At 38.6% G+C, this 22,010-nt stretch overlaps 1 protein-coding gene across 7 annotated transcripts in view; it reads left to right on the forward strand.

Annotated features, from left to right (window-relative positions):
- diaph2 (diaphanous-related formin 2) overlaps positions 1-22,010 on the forward strand; it is a 377,371-nt gene that overhangs the window by 297,519 nt on the left and 57,842 nt on the right. For all 7 annotated transcript variants that reach the window (XM_068325221.1, XM_068325222.1, XM_068325228.1 and 4 more), the window contains 2 exons: positions 8,880-9,044; positions 14,962-15,097. In XM_068325221.1, the coding sequence (XP_068181322.1) occupies positions 8,880-9,044; positions 14,962-15,097 (301 nt within the window). The remainder of the gene's footprint in view (positions 1-8,879; positions 9,045-14,961; positions 15,098-22,010) is intronic.

The raw sequence follows: 22,010 nt of genomic DNA on the forward strand, positions 1-22,010 counted from the left end.
AAGACCTATGGAATTTAAACATTGATTTTGTTTTAATGTGGGGTTTTTTTATATAATTTGAGAGTAAACCATGTTATTGGGTCTTACAGTGTCAGCCTTTGCCATATCTCACATGTTCAGATACCCAGGTGATCTGAATTAATCTGTTGTTTCAATTAATGTCTATATCCAGCAGCTAGTCTTTGCACCCACACTCATATTAGAACTCTGCTTGATTTATTATATTGTTGGGTTACTTGAAATAAGTTAATGAAATTTTGAAAAATAAGTACAATACTCTGTCCATTTTAAACACTTCAAGGTCTTCAGACACTCAATAGAAGTCCAGTAGCTTCAAGCATCAAGGATTCCCATGACCTGCATGAATAACAATCTACATGAACACTTTTCAATGTTTTCATTTGATTAAATATTTTACCACAAAACAATCATTCAATAATTATCTTTTTAAGTCTCAGAGATTTGTAGTAATTTGCTGCATTATTTTTGCTTTAATTTTTTCTGTTTCTTACAATCAACCCAGATGCAAAGGGGAAATTTCGTGTCAAGCCTCCACTCTGAATTTTTCTGCGTTTCAGCTTTTTATTGACTGGTGAATTTACGCATATTTTTGTATGTTAGTGTGACGAGAGACACATAATGGCCATTATAGGAGATGTATACCATTTAAAATGCAGTTGGGGGGATTGATTCTGCATTTGCCACAAAAAGGTTCTCAATTGCTTTTCGTGTTCTGCACATCAACAACATAGATGTTAATATTGTTCAGCATATTTGTCTCAACGCCAACATCTTAAAAGTACAAGATACAAATGACTGTTTCATAATAAGAGATAAATATCACTATGATATATGGTATTTGGTAGTAATACTACAGTGAATGAAATAGGCTGGACAATGAACCCAATATCTGAGTGTGTCAGTTTGCAAATGGCTTGTTAGAGGCAGATAAAGGCAGGCAAGAAAACATAGCATAAAACACAAAGTATGGATCCGCAATTGTGATTCATCACTGTCTTTGTTGCATAGAACTACACACAGATGGCATGTGCATGAAAACAAGTCCACACTGTGCGTCCCACACATCATTTACAGCCCTTCAGCACAAAGCTTAACAATTTTATTAAATTGATCGTGCTGTAAGAGAATATCTCTATTTCTTCTGCCGTAAAAGATTGAAAGTGTAGTGTGTGTGTTTTTCTATGTGTGTTGTGTGTGTGTGTGTGTGTGTGTGCGTGCGTGCGTGCGTGCGTGTGTGTGTGAACTTTGAGAGACAAGTCCCTACATGGCATGTACCACTGCCGAGTTAAAGAAGTGGTACACATCAAGAAGTTCTCCCATGGAGGCAGTAGATTGTCAAATCCACCAGTCTAGATCAGGGTAAGATGCTTGCTGGATCAGTATACATACAGAGCCACAACCAAGTAGCTGGGAAAGTATGCAGGGACATATGTAATTAATATGGAATAGAAGTTGAATAGAAATATTCAAATCCCATACTACAGAGAACAATAGTGACAAGGTTCTGTGGGACTTCATATCTATCCATCTGTCTGTCTGTCTTTCTGTCTGCCCGTCCATCTGTCCGTCTTTTGTTCTGAAAATAACCAGTGAATTTGACCATCACAATTTTTTTAACTCTAGACAAATATAGTTGGTTGAATACAGCACAAAGAGAAATGCAGTCACAGATGGATGGATGAATGGATGGGTGGGTCGGTAGGTAGGTACACTTTTCTCTATGACAAATTTTATAGCTTGCTTTCATCGATGAAATGACACCTGTAATGCACATGTTTTTCGAGCAAATGTAGAGGTAAGGATTGATGTATTAACTGATCAATGTCATGGAAAGCAAGAGACATGACCTTTTACAATATTTTAAGCATGAATACACACATACACACACACTCACACACACACACACACACACACACACACACACACACACACACACACACACACACACACACACACACACACACACACACACACATTACAAGACACACTCACTCCCTGTAACTATTGTAGTAGACACCAAATGGTTTTTTTCCCTGCACTCTCTACCCTTTTTTTAATAACCTATTCATGATTCAACAGGTCATTCCCATGGACCTAATCCCCTCATATCTAATTTATATAGTCTTTTTCCTTTATCAGATGTAGTCATTACACCCAACCCACCCCCACCCCCTCAATTTTTCCACCACCATCTGGGTGCTGTTGTGGAGAGGTTTGAATGCTTAAGTAGAGGAATCGCTCCTCTCTACATGGTATAAATATTTCAGGGACAGACGGGCAGAATAAATTGACAGTAAAATTGACATCAGATCTGGCTTTTAATTTCAAGAGAAAATTATGTAGCTGTCTGAGTGGAGGAAGATGAAAGGTTATGACCCCTATGTCCAAAATGGTAATATATCACACTCTGTGATTTGCTGAAAATACATACCGTGCAGTTATGAATTTATATGAATATGTTGTGTATGGTTATGTGTGTGTGTGTGTGTGTGTGTGTGTGTGTGTGTGTGTGTGTGTGTGTGTGTGTGTGTGTGTGTGTGTGTGTGTGTGTGTGTGTGTGTGTGTGTGTGTGTGTGTGTGTGTGTGTGTGTGCTAGAGAGGCACTGATAACATTGGAATCAAATATGTTTAAGCAACCTATGATCACTTCAGTGGCTCACTACATCCCTCTGACCCTATCACAGTATTACCTTAATTACATTTTGTTGAGGTAAAGAGAGTAGCATCGAATCACCACCCTGTTGGCAGAGCAAGAGAGAAAGAAGCATGGGAAAAGATTTTTTTTTAAAAGTGTGTGTGTGTGTTAGTGTGTGTGTGTTTGTGTGTGTTTGTGTGTGTATGTGTGTGCACGCGCGCGTGTGCGTATGTGCTTGTGTGCGTGTGCGTGTGTGTGTGAGCAGAAGGATGGATCGACAGAATTGAATTTTGCAATGGCATGTCGTTGATTTCCATCCAAGGTGTTGTTTTGATTACTTTGGCCTAAGTCCAGACATTTCACACAGTATTGTTACACAAAGGCATTCAGTTTGGTATGCTTTTAATTATTTTTACAACGTGAAATTAACCTGACTTAAATCCTCCATTCTTGTGCACAACAAACAGGCTCCCATTTCACATGAGCTGCAGTAGTATGAACTGAAAACAATGGCCTCTCTTGTTTTCTCTCATTTTATCTTGCTCTCTCTCCTGCTCTTCTATACATATTGAAGGATACAGAGGTATGCAAGTTGGTTCAAAATAAACAATGGTTTTGGATTTCACTGGTGCACTTTCTGTCTGATGATGACGAGTTAAATTAATTGAGTGTATCATACAGAACATGAAACAGTAAAGGGGCTTCTGCAGCCCCTCCTTTCTAATAGTTTGTGGGATCCGTGGAAGATAAATGTGGTGTTAGTTGGTCTGAACCCATAGCTCTAGGCTATGTGAAATTTTGTGGGTTCGTTCAAAAATTGCATGAGATGATGATGGCAGTTAGAGATTTTACATATTCTCTTAGCTTAAAGACTCCCCACAGATATGTTTACATAGAATCAGTGGGGAGTGATGAGAAACCTACCTCATAGGCTCATTTACAATTGTGAAATTTGCTTGTAATCTATTTTTGGCAGACTTATATCTTCACAAATAGAGCATGTTGCCTTCTTTAAGTTTTACCACTCCCTCTTTCTGTGCAGCCATTCCTGTCTCTCCACTGTACCCTCCCTTATCTTTCCTCTCAAAAACTGTCCTCCTTTCTTCATCCCCCTCAGCACCAGGTCACATTGCAATTTCCCAGAAATGGTTGCTCTGTTAATCCTCCCTGAAAACCTTGGTGTTTGAGCCATGGCCCAGCTCAGGACACTGTCAGCCTCTTTCTTCCTCACCCTGCAGACATTCCTCTGCTTAATTTACCACTCACTACGGAATGGCGTTGTTCTCAGCACTGAGGGACCTGATACACAGAGTGGAAAAGAATACCATTATTTTAATTCTTAATTAATAAGGAAAAGATAATAGTCTCTTTCTCTAACTTCCTTACAAGTCCAGTTGACTTCATTCAAAGCAGAAATCTACCATGAATGGGATAATCTTCACAAATATTTCTGTTAAGTACTTTCCTTTTTTTAAGTTCTGTAAAAAGTGAATTCAAGCAATGCAAACAAAAATGTGACCTCTTTGAAAATGCAAAATGAAGCAACACTAAAGTTTTTTTTTAATTATAATGGCAAAAAATAACACATTCAAGTATAGGTGTGAGAAGCTGTAATTACATTTTATATCACATTCTGTGTTGTCTCACTCTCACTAAGTGTTTTACTGCTGTGCTCCATTCCTTCATTCCTCTCTCAATCCTTTCTCACTGTCAACATGATGGGATGTGTCCAACCAGTGGGCAGGTTTGGCGTAATTTGGCCCGTAGGGTCTTCTGGCAGTAGGTGCAGGGATAAAGGGCGCCAAGCATGGGGATCTGAGAAAAGAAGGCTTAGTGTGGGGCCTCAGATGGAAGGGGCCAGCCAGCACAAGAAAAGCATTAAATAAACATTAATACAACTACGTTACAGGAGATTTATTAAGGAGACTTTTTGGGCCCCTACTGTGGGGTTTTATGCAGGACCTTAATAACTCTCTTATGCACAAAGGTAAACAAACCAGGTAATTTATTGCCATCCTCATAGGTAGACATTGTGAAATTTATTTCAATTTTATTTCGGCCAATGAATGGATTTATTACCGTTTCTCCCTGTTAGAGTGTGAAATTTTGTCAGAATTCAGAAAGGCTTTTTATTTCTTCTTGTAACTAGGGTAAGTCTGACTTGGACATGGTTTTGATGTCACTTAGCAGTGCAAAAGCAAACACTCTTAAATCACAGCTTAATGATGTTAAATGTCCTTTCTGGCATGTCAAGCATAGAGATAAAAAGTTATGTAATGTGGACAGTGGCTAGAACGAGAGCTAATGTTAGACAAGAGATGTTAGAAAATCTCAACAATATACATCTATTTTTTTCTCTTGCTTTTTTTATGGTTCACAATTCTACAATTTCATAAAAATCATTTTTTTTAGCATTTAGCGATTATATCAAAATGCAGTAAACAAAAAAAAATAAAATACACAGGCATTTAAAACACAAAGTTTCACCACTATGCAAAATTGGAAATAAACTTTGTTTGGAATCCTAAATCGGGGAGATTAAAATGTATATTTTTTGGAAAGGGTTATCAACTATTGATCCACTGGCAGTAACAGAAGAATAGAGACATGCTACTGCAATCCATTTTCACAGCAATTAAAATTAATTATTTATTGACTGCTTAGTTTTTAATGACCAGAATGCTGATAAAGGCACTCTTTTATGCTCATAATTATTTATGCAATTTTAGCACATCTAGATAAAGAAAGTATGCAACTTAGCAAAAATTTGTATTTATTCATCTTAATGTGACAACAACACTGCTGCCTCCATGACTCAGGAGTGCATGTTCCGAGGCGCCGCAGAGGTCTATGTCCCACTGGATGAGAAAAGCCTCTTTCGAAAAAAATCCCTGTGCATGATTTTTACAAGACAAATCATGGAGGTTTAAAATGTTCGTATTTGTGAATCAAGTGTTCTGATTTCACGATTAACACAAACACGGGATACTTTCAGCAAATATTTTACTGGTCTTTGCATTTACGACGAGGTGACACCCATGTAGCATCTAGTGAGGAGGGCTCGGTGCTCCGAAAATGCAAGCAGTGGCACAGCTATGAGGGTAGCTGGATGAGGATACCAGAAACTGACAAGAGATGGTGCGACCAAAGGCTGGTGGTGGTTTAACGTGAGATCCATCGACTGCTCACTGCTCCGCTTCAAGCCAAAGTGAGATGAATACCAGGCACGGCACAGGCAGCATGCTTTTGAAAGTTCACTGTGAGGAGGAAAGACAGAAGGGTGTTCTTTTTGAGTGAGGGAATTTATTGGAGAGGATATCAAGGAGAAATACAAAGAGAAAATTATAAAAGGAATGTGTATAGAAGAAAAAATGGACAGGAAGAAGGGTGAAAAACGCAATAAAGGCTGCAGTGACTTTGAGAAACAAAGAGAAGGAACACAATAATGAACAATAACAGAGAAACAAATACAAATTTGTGTCTGTAAATATGCATGGCTATGGACTTGTTATATCGGTTTTCATGTGTGTGCATGTGTGTGTGTGTGTGTGTGTGTGTGTGTGTGTGTGTGTGTGTGTTTGTGTGTGTGTGTTTGCCCGTTCATCCTGCATCTGTATGTTTGATGGAGCTGCTACCCTACCGTTGGGTTGCTGCAGGATAACGTATGTCAGGCTCCATCAAAATGACGTATCTTTGATGTGGAAATACAAGGAGCAAAAGCCCAGCTAGCCTTAGTTCATCTCCCAGTGGGACATATCTTACTCTGTATGTGCTTACATGCTGGGTAGGGGGTGAGTTGTAGGCGGAGGGGCAGAAAGCCACAAGCCACTGCAAACACAGAAAGTAACCACTGTTTTAAAATTCCCACCTTCAAAGGGAGCAACAGCTGTTGCCTGAATATTTCCTGAGTTAACTGAACTGGACTCAACTGCAGAGTGAAATCAATAATGTATCTAAATGCTTCTATTAAGGAGAATACAAAATGTCTTTTCCTGGTAATGTACCACATTAGAATGTGGGTTGTTTTTGGTCATGAACTTGTTGCTGGTACTTTTTTCCAGTGTCCATTTAATAATAGTAATGATATCATAATTTTACAATTAATTTGTTCTTTATACCAATTATTTCACTTTTCTCTTTGACAAACCATCCACATATGACATTGCTGGAGATATATCCATAGAGCAGACAAATATATAAAGTTTGTATTTGCAGTGATCATTTTAAGACTTTACCTGACAAATACAACTCCACTACAGCAAAGCTTTGTCAGGAGTCTGAACGCTGAAATAATATATTTCTTTGGCAAAGTTTTACTTTTTACATCTATCTGTCGGGCCCCAGAGTTTTCATACATAGGTGGAATGAGGAGGAGGTGGACAAAAAGTAGAGATGAAGGCAGTCTGAGAAAAGCAGGCAGGATAAATCAGGTCCAGGCAGACAAGACAATAGAGACAGGGATGTGGAAAGACAGAAAGAATAGACCATCCGATGAGCTCATGTGTTGGCCTGCTGCTAACCTGGACCGTGCCACCACTCTTCCATTTTGGTAGAAACGCTATCATGCAGGGAGCTAATCCAAGCAGCCTTCCCTGTCAGTTTTTCCGCAAATACAGCACATGCATAGACACATGTGAATGTTTTATTTATGTACACATGGAAAAAGAACTGAGATAATAAGTTGCTGAGTATAAGTTTACAGAACAAATAGCACTGTATAAAAATGGTGGCTCTCACGTCATAATGGCAGATTTCTCCAAAAGAACACTGTCTCGATAACTGTTATCTCTGACTGTCACAGGCCTCACGCTGCACACCCAGCCTCTTTGTCACCAAGTCAACTATGCATTGCCACTAATAGCTTGCAACTGTACCCACAATCCAGACAGCAAGAAGCTGTTGTTTTTGTAAATAATCACAACATGGAGCAATCTTAATCAACCCTCTCTTTATTTCACATGTATTGAATTTGACAGTGACAAACATGTTCAGTCTGATCTAACATTATTGTTATTGTACTCTGAAAGTACAATTCAACTTTTTTGTCATGTCTGGACATGCAAAGCTCTTAACTTAACTGCCATTTGGAATTATAGGCATGAAAGCCCTTGACAAGTTAATGCAACTAATTGCCTGAGACTGTGTGTGTGTTAAAGTTTCTTAGTGTCCACAACACAACTGTTGACAGTAATAACACATTGTGAAAGCCTTAAAATAAAAGTATTGCTTTTTACGTCATTGCAATTTGTTATGATTGCTTCGAGCTCTCCAAGTTAATTGGCAAAGTCTGGCTACACAGCAGAGTTATGTAGCCAGGATCCATCTGCCTGTATGTCTGACCATTCGTCCGTCCATACGTCACTCCATCAGATGCTGACTTAATTCTGGTTGAGTTTACACTGAGTGTAATGTGTCTATTTATAAATGCCTGTTTTTACATTATTGTCTGAGACTGTGTACATATACATACAGTTTACACAATTTATATAGTGTGTGTGTATGTGTGTGTGTGTGTGAGATGTGTGTGTGTGTGTGTGTGTGTGTGTGTGTGTGCGCGTGTGTGTGTGTGTGTGTGTGCGTCCGTGTGTGCATGTATTGTGTGTGTGTTTGTGTGTGTGTGCGCGTGTGTGTGTTATGTCAGGTTGTGTTGACCTTATCCGTCTCGGTGCACAAGAGTGTTAGTGAATACAAATGCAGCCTCCACGAGGGTCAGTGGCTGCTGTGATAATGCTTAACTGATTAGCTGTCAATATCCATTCACCACTAAAGAAGTGCTGTATACCTGTTCACTAAATTACACAGTGCGACATGAGCTGTGAAGTAAAAAAAAAAGTGTGACCCCACTGTTTGGCGAAAAAATAGAACAATGACTGAAATCAGCTTTTCCAACGAACACCTGTGTCATGCTGTTCACTATAAAACGCCTTTCAATTACTCCAGGGCTGCAGCAATTAGTTCACCATGCCACTGACTCCACACTGAAAGAGGGTAGGTTACTGTAATGAAACATTTGATTGTCTTTCGCCCTGTTTATGTTATCTTTTGATTTGTTTGCTTTTTGAATACTATGAAGCTTCTAGAGTGATTGTTATGCTCAGTACCTTTACCTTTAAATTCCCATCTTTGTGTGATATCATATGCTGATTACAGAAGTCATTCAAACATGTTTTGATTTTGTACCAGAAGCATTTTTATCCTTTTTCCTTAACATTGTCCATCTCACGGCTTCTGCAAGTATTCCCGGGAGCAGTATGAAAAACTATCCACAATGCACAAGAACATGCAAAAGCTTTACGAGAGCATTGGCAGCTATTTTGCCTTCGACCCTCACTCGGTCAGTGTGGAGGAGTTCTTTGGAGAACTGGCCAACTTCCGCATGCTCTTCATGGTGAGTACAGAGTGTCTGCTTTGTGTGCATGTATATGAGTATATGAAAATTGTTATTCCTTCAAAGGACAAACACACACACACACACACACACACACACACACACACACACACACACACACACACACACACACACACACACACACACACACACACACAGAAAGAGAGAAGCTGTCATCCAAGTCTATTTATTTTCACATTTTTACTTGCTAACACGCATTATGAATCCTTGAACACACATTGTGTAACAAATGAGAATGGATGCATTATCGTCAAACTCTCTCTAGGTCCTGCCTTAGTATGAAAACATTAGCATTGCTTTTTTTTTTTTGTTGCCAAATCCTTATTGCCTTTTAAAAAGAACTTTCCAGTTTCACAGCTCTAGTTAGTATTGCAAACTTTCTTTTATAAAGTTGTCCATACTCTCAAACAGAGATAACCTTGATGAGGTAATAGATTATTTTCCTAAACCTGAAAATTCTGCAGTTTTGTGTGTGTTTGTGGGGGGGGGGCATGTTTCCCAACAAATTATTTTGGTATTTGTAGTCCTGTGGATGGCCTTGACTTGATTTCAATGTTTCGTTATTTCTTCTGAGTGTTTACGTTGTTCTCAGCAGGAATGTAACTACATTTGAATGCTGTGCCAATTCCCTCGCTATGTCAGCTTTTACCTTGTTTTTATAGCAACACTTTCATTTTGGCGACATTTTAACATCATCCATGCCATCTTGATTTGGAAGGTTTTAACAAAATATTTTTGGCAATTCTAAGTGCCCTTAATTGTAATTCATAATCTTTCATAAAATAATGTAATACATGTTTTATAACTGAATAAAAGTAATTTTCAGAATACGACAATGCTTATTCATGTACAATCTATTTCTGGAAGAGCAGTTGTAATTGCCAAGTGATTCACATTAATGAAAACTTAAAGTGTCCTCATTCAAGGCATCTACCTTGCATTAAGTACATGAAGTGTCGGATATTTAAACCTGCATGCCATAACTTGCCTTCTTTAAACTTAGATTCTTAATAAGGACCAACCTGGGAGCTGTACGGAAGACACAGTGTTAGAAAAAAGACTGGGGTATATTATTTTAAAATAGAAATGCTGAGAAAAGTGGAATCTATTAAAAAAAAATTGGGTTCTTACAGAAAAAAGAAATGGCCAGGCTTCTTAACCTGTTAAACAGTTTCATTAGCTTGCAGATGCCTGTGTGTATGTGATGTCTGTGTTATCACTACAGGGCTTTGGAGATCTTTGCTGAATATTCGTAGGAGTTAATGAGTCTATAGAGTAGTGTGAGGTTTTTATGTTCTAAAGTAGATGAAATTCTCCACCTGAGAATTCAAAGTGATGTTTTGTATGGCTGAAAAGGGTTCTGCAAAATGTTTAATACCCTCAACTAAACTTAGGACGTGTTCCCCTAGAAAAGATAATGACCTAGACACTACTATACAGTATATTTATATATTCTTAACATAAAAATGTTGTATAGCATACAGGTGTGCAAAAAATGTGCTGCTGAATTAAATGTGACAAATGAACTTAGTTTCGCCAATAGCGAAGAAAATACAAAAATAAGAAACTGTACTTAAGAAGAAGTAATCAAATCTGTTAAACATTCACTTAAAATGTCTTTCCCTTTCCAGCTAGTGCATTCAAGCCATTCAGTATTCCATCACCCCAAAAAATCCCTGTGTCAGAATGATTACGTGGTGTCTGGAAGGCATGCTCTCAGTCTTCACTCCACATTAATGTGAATGAAGTCCCCTTGTCTGAATCCTTCTCCTCTATTTACTCTGAAAAATCTGAAACTAATTTTCCATTCCTGCTGATCAAAGTACACCAGCACAGAACACAACGATCCCTCAAGAATTCCTGAGATGTGTATCTCAAAAACGAGGCATCCACCGTAAAACAAAATTATTCTCTTCAAAAATAAAAAATGCTGCACATGACTATTTTATTACTGACTTAAACTTTGCTGCTACGTATTAGGGCAGGGAAGTGAGTGGGATAATGCCTTGCGGATTGATTGACATAGACAGGGCTAGTTATAAGTTAATATATGTATATTAAAACTATCATTTAATCACAATATTCTTCAGAGATTATTTATAGTTTTTTGATTTTCAGTTTGCTGACAGATAGGCTAATCCCATCTGCTTGCAAAGCACAAAAAAATCAGTTGTTATTTGTACTTGAATGCTGTTTGTATTTTCTTGCCCTGTGAAAACAAGGGCAAGGAAATACTGCTTCTTCATCTTTTCTGTGAAGCTTTTTTTTTTAAGGTGAATTGAAAAAGTCAACCCACATTAACCATTACTGATTTTTACAAATGGCAAATTTAATGAACACAGTGACATCTTGACAGCTAATAAATTAAAAGAGGTGGCCTGAATTTAACTTCTTGAGCTGTGCCTGGTGTACTCCATAAATTTATTTCAAAATTGCAATACAGCGACATAAATTGTGACACAGTTTTGTCCCAGGCAATTCATACTCAACCCTCTTCTGTTGCATTACCTAAAGAATCCCATTACAATACAGTCACCCTAAGTAGGTTTTGGTAAAAAGCAAGGACTCTTAGTAAAACTGATAACTGAATCCATTAACTCTGTATTCCTTCTTTCATCCTCTTTCTATCCCACACTCCCATCCAATTCTAATTTAGTCCTGTGACCATTGAAATTTTATTTTATTTCAGCCCATGGAATCAGTATGCAAGGAGTCAAACAATTTGTTAATGTAATGCTGCTGCCATATTCTGAAAAAGAGTATGCGTGAAATGCAATCACACGGCCTGTATGTGTAATCCTGACCAGGACGGGGGATGAGGATTTTTCTATTAATGAGTTATCAAAGCGCAGCAGATGGTCTGGGATGAGCTAACAGTCTTCCTCATTAATTGAGTGATTTTCTAATAAGACCAAAAGACCCACACTGGGTTCACAATGTATCGAGATAGAGCATCTATGAGATTAGAACAATGATTTGACTGTGTGAGGGTGCGTCAGTCCAATTTTTAGCCCATTTGATAGTTCTAAAGCTGGCTAATTCCTTCACAATATGACAATAATTTCCATAATCATACTGATAATGCAGAAGAGGGTGCTACTCTCCTTTGCCATCCTTGCTGAATGAATTCCCATCATGATTCCTCTTTACTGGGTTTACAAGAGTGACAAAGTAATAAAAATCATTGCACCAAATTTTGGAGGCCGTCAGTCAATGTAGGAATACATCAGAAATATCACAATCTGTAGACTATAACTTCCACTTCCACACTGCATCCTGCCTCACAGTGTAACATATGGGTAATAAACACATTTGCTACTTAAAGTCCAGGCGCTGTAGTGTTTGTGAAATTCAAATGAGATGTAGCAGTGACACTATGTGAGATCGCTGGTGCAGCTGAGCAGTTGGAAATGTGCATTGCTTAATCATTGGACTGGCAAACTTGCATGGGAGGGGAATCACGGATGGGAGATGTATTGTCTTGTGCAGGGTCAAGGAAGAACAGCGAACACATTTCATGAATTATTGAACCAATAGGTGTGGAAAGAGAAAATGTTGCCTATTGCTTAGACCTGCAGGATGTAGAGTATTCTTTCTCAAGTCAGGTACAGACGAGGAGTACTTAGGTGTAATCACCAGCTGAGACATGCTTTTAATCAGAACTTTGACATGCACTTACTTGGTCTCATGGTCAGTGTGAGCCTATAAGCAGTAATGATCTGCATCAGTAGTAAAAGTATACCAATTGTATATGGCACCAATCATAATCAGCGGATATTCTTTCTGAACAGTGATTTTTGAGCTGATTAGGTCAATGCACCACAATTTGTCTATGTACCACAAAAATTGCAGGGCCACACTGCACAGCTCAAATATTGCTGTCACGACAGTTGCTAAACCAATTTAAGAAAAATGGAATATTATTTAAAATGTCAATTTAAAAAAATAATTGAATTGCTCAACATTTTGCAATGAATGTAATTTATTATCGGTTAGACGTAAAAGAACTATGTTCTTGCTTGACCCAGAGATAAGATCAAATTGTTTCCCTTAGTTAAATAATTGGTAGATTAGTTTAATTTAAGTAATGAAGTTGTCATTTGGTTGGGACAGAAGACTAGGAATGATTTTATGTACTTATGGTATTTTCCGCGGTGCACTGGCATCGTGCCCGGAGTGTCCCCCGCCTCACGCCCTATGCCGCCGAGATAGGCTCCGGCTCCCCGTGACCCGGTGGGGGTCACAGGGCTGGCTAGCGGTGGTAATCTGAAGATGACTGACTGACTGACTTATGGTATTTTAATTTTAAATATTGTTTGAAATCATATTTTGGTCAAAACTCTTCTGGATGAAATGACCCCAAATGACAAACCAAGATGTGGGCACTATTCCAACATCTTCAAAAGTCTTACAGAATGGAACCAGATCCGTTGTCCTATTTTCTGATGAGATTGAAATCTCGTTTTCTGCTGTGAAGATTATTTTTGAAAACACATCCCATGGGGATTGCTTATCTTGTATGTCCTCATACAATATACAGCGTCGGCAGGAAAATGAGACCAGATACAATTGGTTTTTGCCAACGGCAAAGTAGGACCCGTCAAAGAGAATGGTAAGGGGGAAAAATAAGAGATCAATGAACACATATTTATTGCTATGGTAATTCAGTCCTGTGTGATTAGAGCAACATAATTGTGTTGCATAATCATGTTTGCAGTCAGAATTAGTTGTTTGTTTAAAATAAGTTTTGCCAGCAGGAGGATTTTATTTGTAATCTGAATAATTTATCTTCCAGCTCATGGTGATGTTGAGCAATATAGTGATGTTACTTCCAAAATGAATTGAGTCCTGTCAGTGAATAAGGATAGAAGTCAATTTGATTCATGCTCCCAAAGATGTCAAAGTTTTTTTTTAATTTTTTTTATTACTGATTATACAACACAGCTCTCATTCATTCTAATTCAAAACAGCAGCAAAGTGCTCACAGCAACACCCTAGAGTTTATCTTAACATAACTCCTGACTTCCCCATTTCAACTCACTCTTACCCCCTCCACACCTTCCCATCTCTCTCTCTCTCTCTCTCTCTCTCTCTCTGTCTCTCTCTCTCTCTCTATCTCTCTCTCTCTCTCTCTCTCTCTCTCTCTCTCTCTCTCTCTCTCTCTCTCTCTCTCTCTCTCTCTCTCTCTCTCTCTCTCTCTCTCTCTTACTATTTGTCGGACACATATTCAGACTTAAAGCAGGGACATCACCAATGGATGGAAGTTAAAAAGCATTCAAAGGCCTGATGGGCACACAGGTTGAATGTATGTACATACATAATATCTTATAGTAACACCTATAATGGGTTCTGTGAAGGCTGCAGCCCCCATGCCTGGTTAGAGGACGTTTTTATTTTGCATTGTATTCTCTGTTGGAAGAAGAGCGAACCAACACTTTTCCAAAGCCTGAATCAATACTGTAACTCCATGACATTTCTGATAGTCAAGAAGGAGAAAGATATCTTTCAGGGAATGGTTTCAGAAGAAAATAAAAACAAAGCAGCAGTCTAAAAGAAACATAATCTCATGTTTCATATATATGATGATCATGTAGCTTTTTGTTTTATGTATGTGTAAAGTGTGATACAAACCAGCGCAGAGGATTTACAGACACATTTAGTTGTGTTAAGGAGTCGCATGCACAAGGCGTGAAGTGTTGTTTATTCCTGCAGCTCATCTCAACTATCAAACTCTTGTCTGACTAAGAATTTGCTGATGATACGCTTCAGTTCTGAACACCATACAGTATTGAAAGCACTAAAATGTAGGTGGTGGCAGGAATCAGATTCTTATTTTATGTGTGTCTGCATGTGTCTGTGTGGGTATATGTGCATGTGTGTGGGTGTGCCTCATCAGGAAGCAGTGAAGGAGAACCTTAAGAAGAGGGAGATGGAGGAAAAGATCAAGAGAGCCAAGCTGGCAAAGGAGAAAGCAGAGCGCGAGAAGTTGGAGCGCCAGCAGAAGAAGAAGCAGCTGATTGACATGAACAAAGGTATGCCACTTCTCCCTGCGCCACCACAGAAACAGAGACAGGGAGGCAGGTTGGGAGTTAGGAGGAGGCAAAAAAGGAGCGGGGTTCCCATAAAATTGTATTTCACATGAATTTGAGCTAAAGACAATGATGTGTAGTAGTGTGAGGACTGCCAGAGTTGTGAGCTGTGAGAGACTTTTATATTTATTGCCACAGCTAATGGTACGGTGCTAAATGACAGCAAATACATTATATTGACTATATTTTACAATTTAATTTTGGCATTCTTGTTCTTTCAGCATTGTCTTCTCGTTTGTTCATCTCCAGACATAACGGGCAAAATGAATATTCTGTCAGTCTCAAGCAGTGTTCTGTATGTTTTCCAGCAAATGTATTGGTATGTGTAGTTTCTGTTCTCCAGACATGGACGATCTGATCAACAGAGCTGAGTTCTTCTGTCTAAGTATGCCAAAGACATTGTGAAGAAATTTTAAGTCTGGAAATGCTTCATGAGCAGTCATTGAGGTATTTTGGCCGTTTATTTGACGTACAAACTAGGATTTTTACAACATACCACCTTCTAAATGTCAGCGCCAGCCAAGGATCTCTCTGTAGCTCAGCCACAATGGTAAATGTGACAAGACAGTCTTCAGCATGCCACAAACTCTCCAAGATAATTGATGCATGCTGCAGGTTTTTTTTTTCTTTCTTTCCGTGAGCAGTGACCTCTTTTAAAGCTTCAGTTTTAATAATCTGGCATGGCTGAGCTGCAGGAGCATGTCTACCACTCCCTCATTCTGGCTAACCAGATGGAGAACGATTGCGAAGTAGGTATGATATTAAATATTTCTGCCAGAGCAGATTTTGATCTCAGTTTCTGGATGCCATAATATGACTTGCATGAATAAAACATGAGGATGACATGGGCAATTTTGCCTGTAGCTTTGGAGATAGTAGGGATTGTCCTCCACACCTGCACCTACCTTGTTGAATTGTCACAGTCACAATGACCTTGGTAGTTATGAAATACATGCTTAAATCTAAGATAAAGTAAACCCATGCTGTTTTTTTTTGTTTTTGTTTTTTTCACCTCATCCAGGTTGTTACTAATTTTGAATACACTTTTTTGTAAGACTTTTAAAAGCTTTTTTTTTTTTTTTTCCTTGTGAAATACTAACAGAGAAAGGACAATTAAATGTAGAGCAATTTAAAGAGTTCCCGGGAAAACGAATAAATCTAAGTCCAAAGCAGGTTGGAGGTTACAACAGCACAGTGTTCCACTCTTGTTTTTTCTCGCAGCTTCTGTCAAGGCTACTTGGTTGCAACACAAATAGCAGGCTGTTCAGTTTTCTTGTCGCACATCTTTCTTTTGTGCTTGTCCTCTCCAGTTGACAACCTTGCCGTGAGAGACTAGGCTTTTCTGTTCTAAAATTCTGCATGCCTCAGATATTTTGAAGAGTTAGTTATTGTAGTAGACTTAACATCAAATGTTTGTGCAGAAGATTAGCTGTGTTTTCTGAGAAGGTTGGTGAAAATATGGTTGTGTAAGAGACTTTTGTTATTCAAATTAACCTAACCTTGCAACAAAGGTACTGTAACAGATTTGAATGTTGATATGTCTAGGTAGATTTTTTTGTATACTGAAAGGAAATTAAAAACACATTAGTAAATTGCATTTTAGTAAATTGTTCAAATGCATGCATACAAGGTAGTGCGTACAGGCCCCTGTAGCACACGCACACCCACAAAGGGGCCTGTAGGCATGTAACAGGAGGTAGAGTGGTGGGCAGCTTCGACATTGTGTGCCCCAAATAAGCAACTTGTAAAGGGGGAAGTTGTTTTGTTCAAGGGCACCTCAGCAGTGCTCCAGAGGTGAACTGATACCTCCCACTGTCAGCTCACACTCTGGGTGTTTTTTGGGCGGGAGTGGGAATCGAACTGCCGATCTTGGGAACATTGGGAGCCCGCTTTGCTGCCTGCTCTACCACTGAGCCACTGCCGCCCCTAGATAGATACAGTGCATATACTGTTGACCTAAATATACTACATTTGAGTTTTACAAATCCATTAACATAAACAGATGGACGAAACATGTTGTCATTGTATTATGAGGATTATTTACAGGTCAGTGGTTTATGCATGTTATGGATTTGCTCATTTATTTATTCTTTGCTTAAAGGACTGTTTGATGCATCATACAAATATGTTTAATATGATTCCTGTTTTGGAGAAACGATAGATTTTATGCCATTTCATAAATTGCAACCTAATCCTCTTCACTTGCAAATGATTAATAATAAAATGCTTATTTAATGAGAGTTTAATTAAAGCAGCTTTTGCCAGGGTGGCAGGAGGGTGAGTGGGTGGGGAGGGGAAGCAGACAAACGCTTTTAGAACTGATTAAAAAAAAAAAAGAAAGTCCAAATTGATATAATTTCCACTTGTACTATCAAGATCACAAAGAATGACTGATGGATGAGACAAGTGACACACTTACCCTATTTGTCTTGGGAAGTATCAGAAATCCTAATGTGGGAACTTACTTATGAAATCATTACCCGTTCACCCCATTTGATCTCCCTATTCTTTTTAACTGACCAGATGTTCAGCAATTGCTAAATTGTTTTACTTTACTGTAAATAGCTGTTGAATGCAGAAGAATTAGCCCCAAATAATTATTTTGAAAAATATGTTTTATTATAGCTTTATTTATTTATTTTTGGCTTACATAACAATGTCATAAGCGGCATGCTGAGTGTCATGAGCTGATGCATAGAGCATCTGGACTTTGTTTCACCCAGGCATTTGTGAAGACTAGAAGGACCCTCTGGTCACCTACTCGGCTGGCATCACCAGGGTCAGTGCCCCCATCCAAAGCAAGTGTCTGTGCCCACATGTCAACTGCATACCCAGTCAAATCCACTAAGCCTATAATAGAGCCGGAAAGCACACATGACGCTTTGAGCACAATGCAGGCTGGCATACAGCACATAAAAATAAACAAGCAAACACAAAATGAAGCTATTTGAACATTTTATGTAGTCTAGGCATTTATCTGTGGTACCACGGATAAATAGTGGGGAACAATGTGTTTTTACATGTTTTCTATCAAGTTTTCTCTGACGTACTTTTTGGTGTTTCATTTTTAGTGTGTGAATCACTGCTGCAGCTTCTTTCAGTTCCCTTCATCTCTTCAAAACATCTCTATTGCTGTCCTGAGGAATGACTAGTTTAGATACATATTTGCCAGAGTTTTACAGCACTTTGTTTTCACAACTTTTATGTCTCATTAAATAGGAAAAGGAAATGTTTTTGCAGAGGTGATTAAAATATCCTAAAGATTTAGTATGTGAATTACAGGGTGCACACTTGTTGCAATTCATTTTTTCACCTTGCATGCAGGATGCAGGTCCATTCATTGAGTTATTTGGGAAATTCAAGTGGTGTAGTTATTTGCATTAGTTATATCTATGCATTTAACAACTGAACACATACTGCTTTGGTATTTTTCACATAGTGTGAGCTCTCATTCAAATGCTTTTTGCGCCCTGATAGCCATATAAGCATTTTTCCCTTTTAGCAGAGCCTGGTAGAATGAGGCCTCCATGTCTCTATGATTCTGTGCAGAGAGCAGTTGGCATGTTGACAATGATGGGCCTGCAGCTTCTATTTATGCATTCTCCTTGTCAACCTTTGACACTTTGAGGATGAACTAGTGTATGTTTACATAAATAGAAATGGGCTCTCTTAAAACACGCTCACACACACACACACACACACACACACGCAAGCACGCATGCACGCACGCACGCATGCACACACACACACACACACACACACACACACACACACACACACACACACACACACACTCCATTTACTAATTTCAGGAGAAATAAATTATTTCAAGGTTTTAGCTGCATACACATTATTTTTTTTGTACCTGATCCTCATGGAGCATTTGATAGCACTAATACTTTTTAGCTCATCATCCAATAAATTTTTAATACCTCATGTAATGAATCACTGAAAGTAATGTCTTCATCAGAGTGAATTGTCTCTTTTGTGTTTTCACCTGCTTGTGTATTTTCCCCAAAAGACAGAGTTGCTTAACCAAATCTAATTGTATATTTGTGTGGCTTGCTAAACTACAATGACATATTTTTGTGCAATTGGCTGACTGGTTGTGTCTGGCAAAGGCCTGTCCAGAATGACTGTCAGACACATGGATTGATGGCTCCGTGTGACGCTGACAGCTGTCAGTATGTTTGTGTATACCTGTGTGTAGTCATGCCAGCTGGGTGATCATAGTGGCTGATAGGTGGCAGCAAGGTGGACAGATTAGTTCTTTAAGTTTGCATAGTGTCTTGGCAGCACATGACGAACAATATTACCAAGGCAGGTATTTTGTAGACATGTCAAGGTCAGAACCAAAATAGATAAAAGAAATATGTCTGTGAGAGACTCTCACGATTCTCCTTCTGCCTTAGAAAATGAAGCCAGTATTAGTGAGCAATAGAATATAAGGGACAAGGACAGGGCCTTCCTGAATGTAATGATGATGAATTTCACAATGCTTCTGAATTCACTGCCTGTTTAGTCCCTAAAGTGTCATTCCTTTGTCAAGCCACTGATGGCTTCCATGTCTCATTATATATTTGTAATTTCTGGCGAGTTGTAAAAATGAAGTATCTTTCACTACATCTGCATATGGATGCTGCAGTGATAGGATTCTAAACTCTGAGAAAATTGCTTTTTTTCTTTGCCCTTGCCTATGAGCTGAATCAATTCACATTCCAGAAAGTGCAAGGCATGCTCTGAAACTCCTAAGTATGGACTGGTGAATTCCATCATTACCTTGAAAGACGAGAACAAGGGCACCGGATTATCTGCTGTCATAAACCCACTCCAATAAATAACAGCATGTTAGATTTTGTTTTATCTCCAGTCAAAATCAGAATATGCCTGAAGGAAATGCTGGCATCCCAGTGAAGGGGTATCAGAGCCCGAGGCATGAATCAAATGAAATTATTTTTAAAAAGATGAGATACAATAATTAAATATATACATGAGTGAGTTATAAAGTATAGTTAATACAATAAAATATTCATCAAATCCTCTCAATAATAGACTTCAATATTTCCATAAATAAATCTCAGCAGGAGTAAAATTAGTCTGATTTCATAGGGGGTCCTTTAATAAATACCATAGTTCATTAGCAAATAAAAGCAATGCTGGATAATTTATTTCCCACATTTTTATCTCACTACCTCCCACATTAAATTGTCAAACTGAATATGTATTTTATTTAAGTATTTTATATATTTCTATTTGATGGTGTCTTTTTTATGTCAAGTGAACTTATCCAGGTCATGGTTAAATAACCATGACATGGATAACTGAGAACCTACACAGACATATTGAACATCATTGATTAGACTGAATTGTAAAATGTGTTTAATCACTTTTATCTATTATTTTAAACTTGAAAACAGGACATATCAAATATCTATCCTGTTTCCTACTCTCTCTCTCTCTCTCTCTCTCTCTCTCTCTCTCTCTCTCTCTCTCTCTCTCTCTCTCTCTCTCTCTCTCTCTCTCTCTCTCTCTCTCTCTCTCTCTCTCTCTCTTTCTCTCTCTCTCTCTCTCTCTCTCTCTCTCTCTCTCTCTCCCCCCTTCTCTCTCCCACTTCCTCTTCTTTTCTCTCTCTCCATGTCTGTCTCCCCTCTCCTCCTGCTGTGTCCCCCTCCCAACTCTGCCTGTTTCTCTTTCTGTGTCTGACACACTGCTCACTAAACTCACCCACCATTTTTTTCTCTCCCATTGCTTTCATAAATGGTCTTCTCCTTGCTGAAATGATCTCAGGCATAGTTGAATCTCATTAATTTGTGGGTGGTTCAAGTGTCTGGTTATTTCTCCTCCCAGATCTGGACCTTGCCAGTCACTTTACAGTCAATCAAACCTAATTACCCTCACTACAAAGACAATCAAATCCCATTGTCAAATCCATTTAGCTTCCCCAGACAACACCGCCTTTCACTGATGCAGCCCATGTGTGGTTTACTTAAGATCTTTATCTAGATTCATCCAGACTCTAAATGTGCCTTTTATGTGTGATGAAATATATATTGATGAAATCCAAAATGTTCATACCCTGTAAATATGTGTCCCATGAAACCTCATTGACATCCATTTCATTGTAATAATCAGATTCATACATACCACAACATCACAGGAGGATGGTTTTTAAATGCTGCAAGAAAAAGAGCTGCTGACTTCACCTCATCATCAAAACAATCTGCTGGCATTCGGGCAGTAGCCCTTCAACTGGGCAAGATATAGGCAGTCCATCACTTTGTGTGAGGATGAGGGCGGCACTTTCTTTTGCCGCTTTATTGTGTAAGCCTTTTAGTGCCTATGATGTAAAATGTGAACAGCATCAAAACATGACCATGTAGCATTAGCGCACCTATATACAGTAAGTTTGGAAGATTTCAGATTTTTTTAAGAGTCACTTCTAAGTACCCTTGTAGAGAAAACTAGCAGAAAAGTAAGAGCACCTTAGAAGTCCAAAAGTTGTTTGAGTCGATCCACTGGACGTCCAGTGGATCGACTCAAACAGCTTTTGGATAACCATGACCTGGATGACTGAGAACCTACACAGACAACACCTTAGAAAGAAACATAATTTTCCAGTGGGACTATTCTTCTTTTCACATTTGTCTCTAAACACAAATGTATTGAGCACCAAATGAAGCATCTGAAAGAAATTGTGACCTTAACAAATATTCTATCTTTTTTTTGTAGCACATCTCACAAAAGGTCTGATACCATGGTGAACTGAATTCCATTAGGGGAAAAAAGAGAAAAGCACATGATTGAAACTCAAATGCAAACCAAAGCAAAACAACACAGTGCTGTACAGAGAAGCTAC

This window comes from Antennarius striatus, chromosome 10 (assembly GCF_040054535.1).
Source record: "Antennarius striatus isolate MH-2024 chromosome 10, ASM4005453v1, whole genome shotgun sequence".
NCBI lineage: Eukaryota > Metazoa > Chordata > Actinopteri > Lophiiformes > Antennariidae > Antennarius > Antennarius striatus.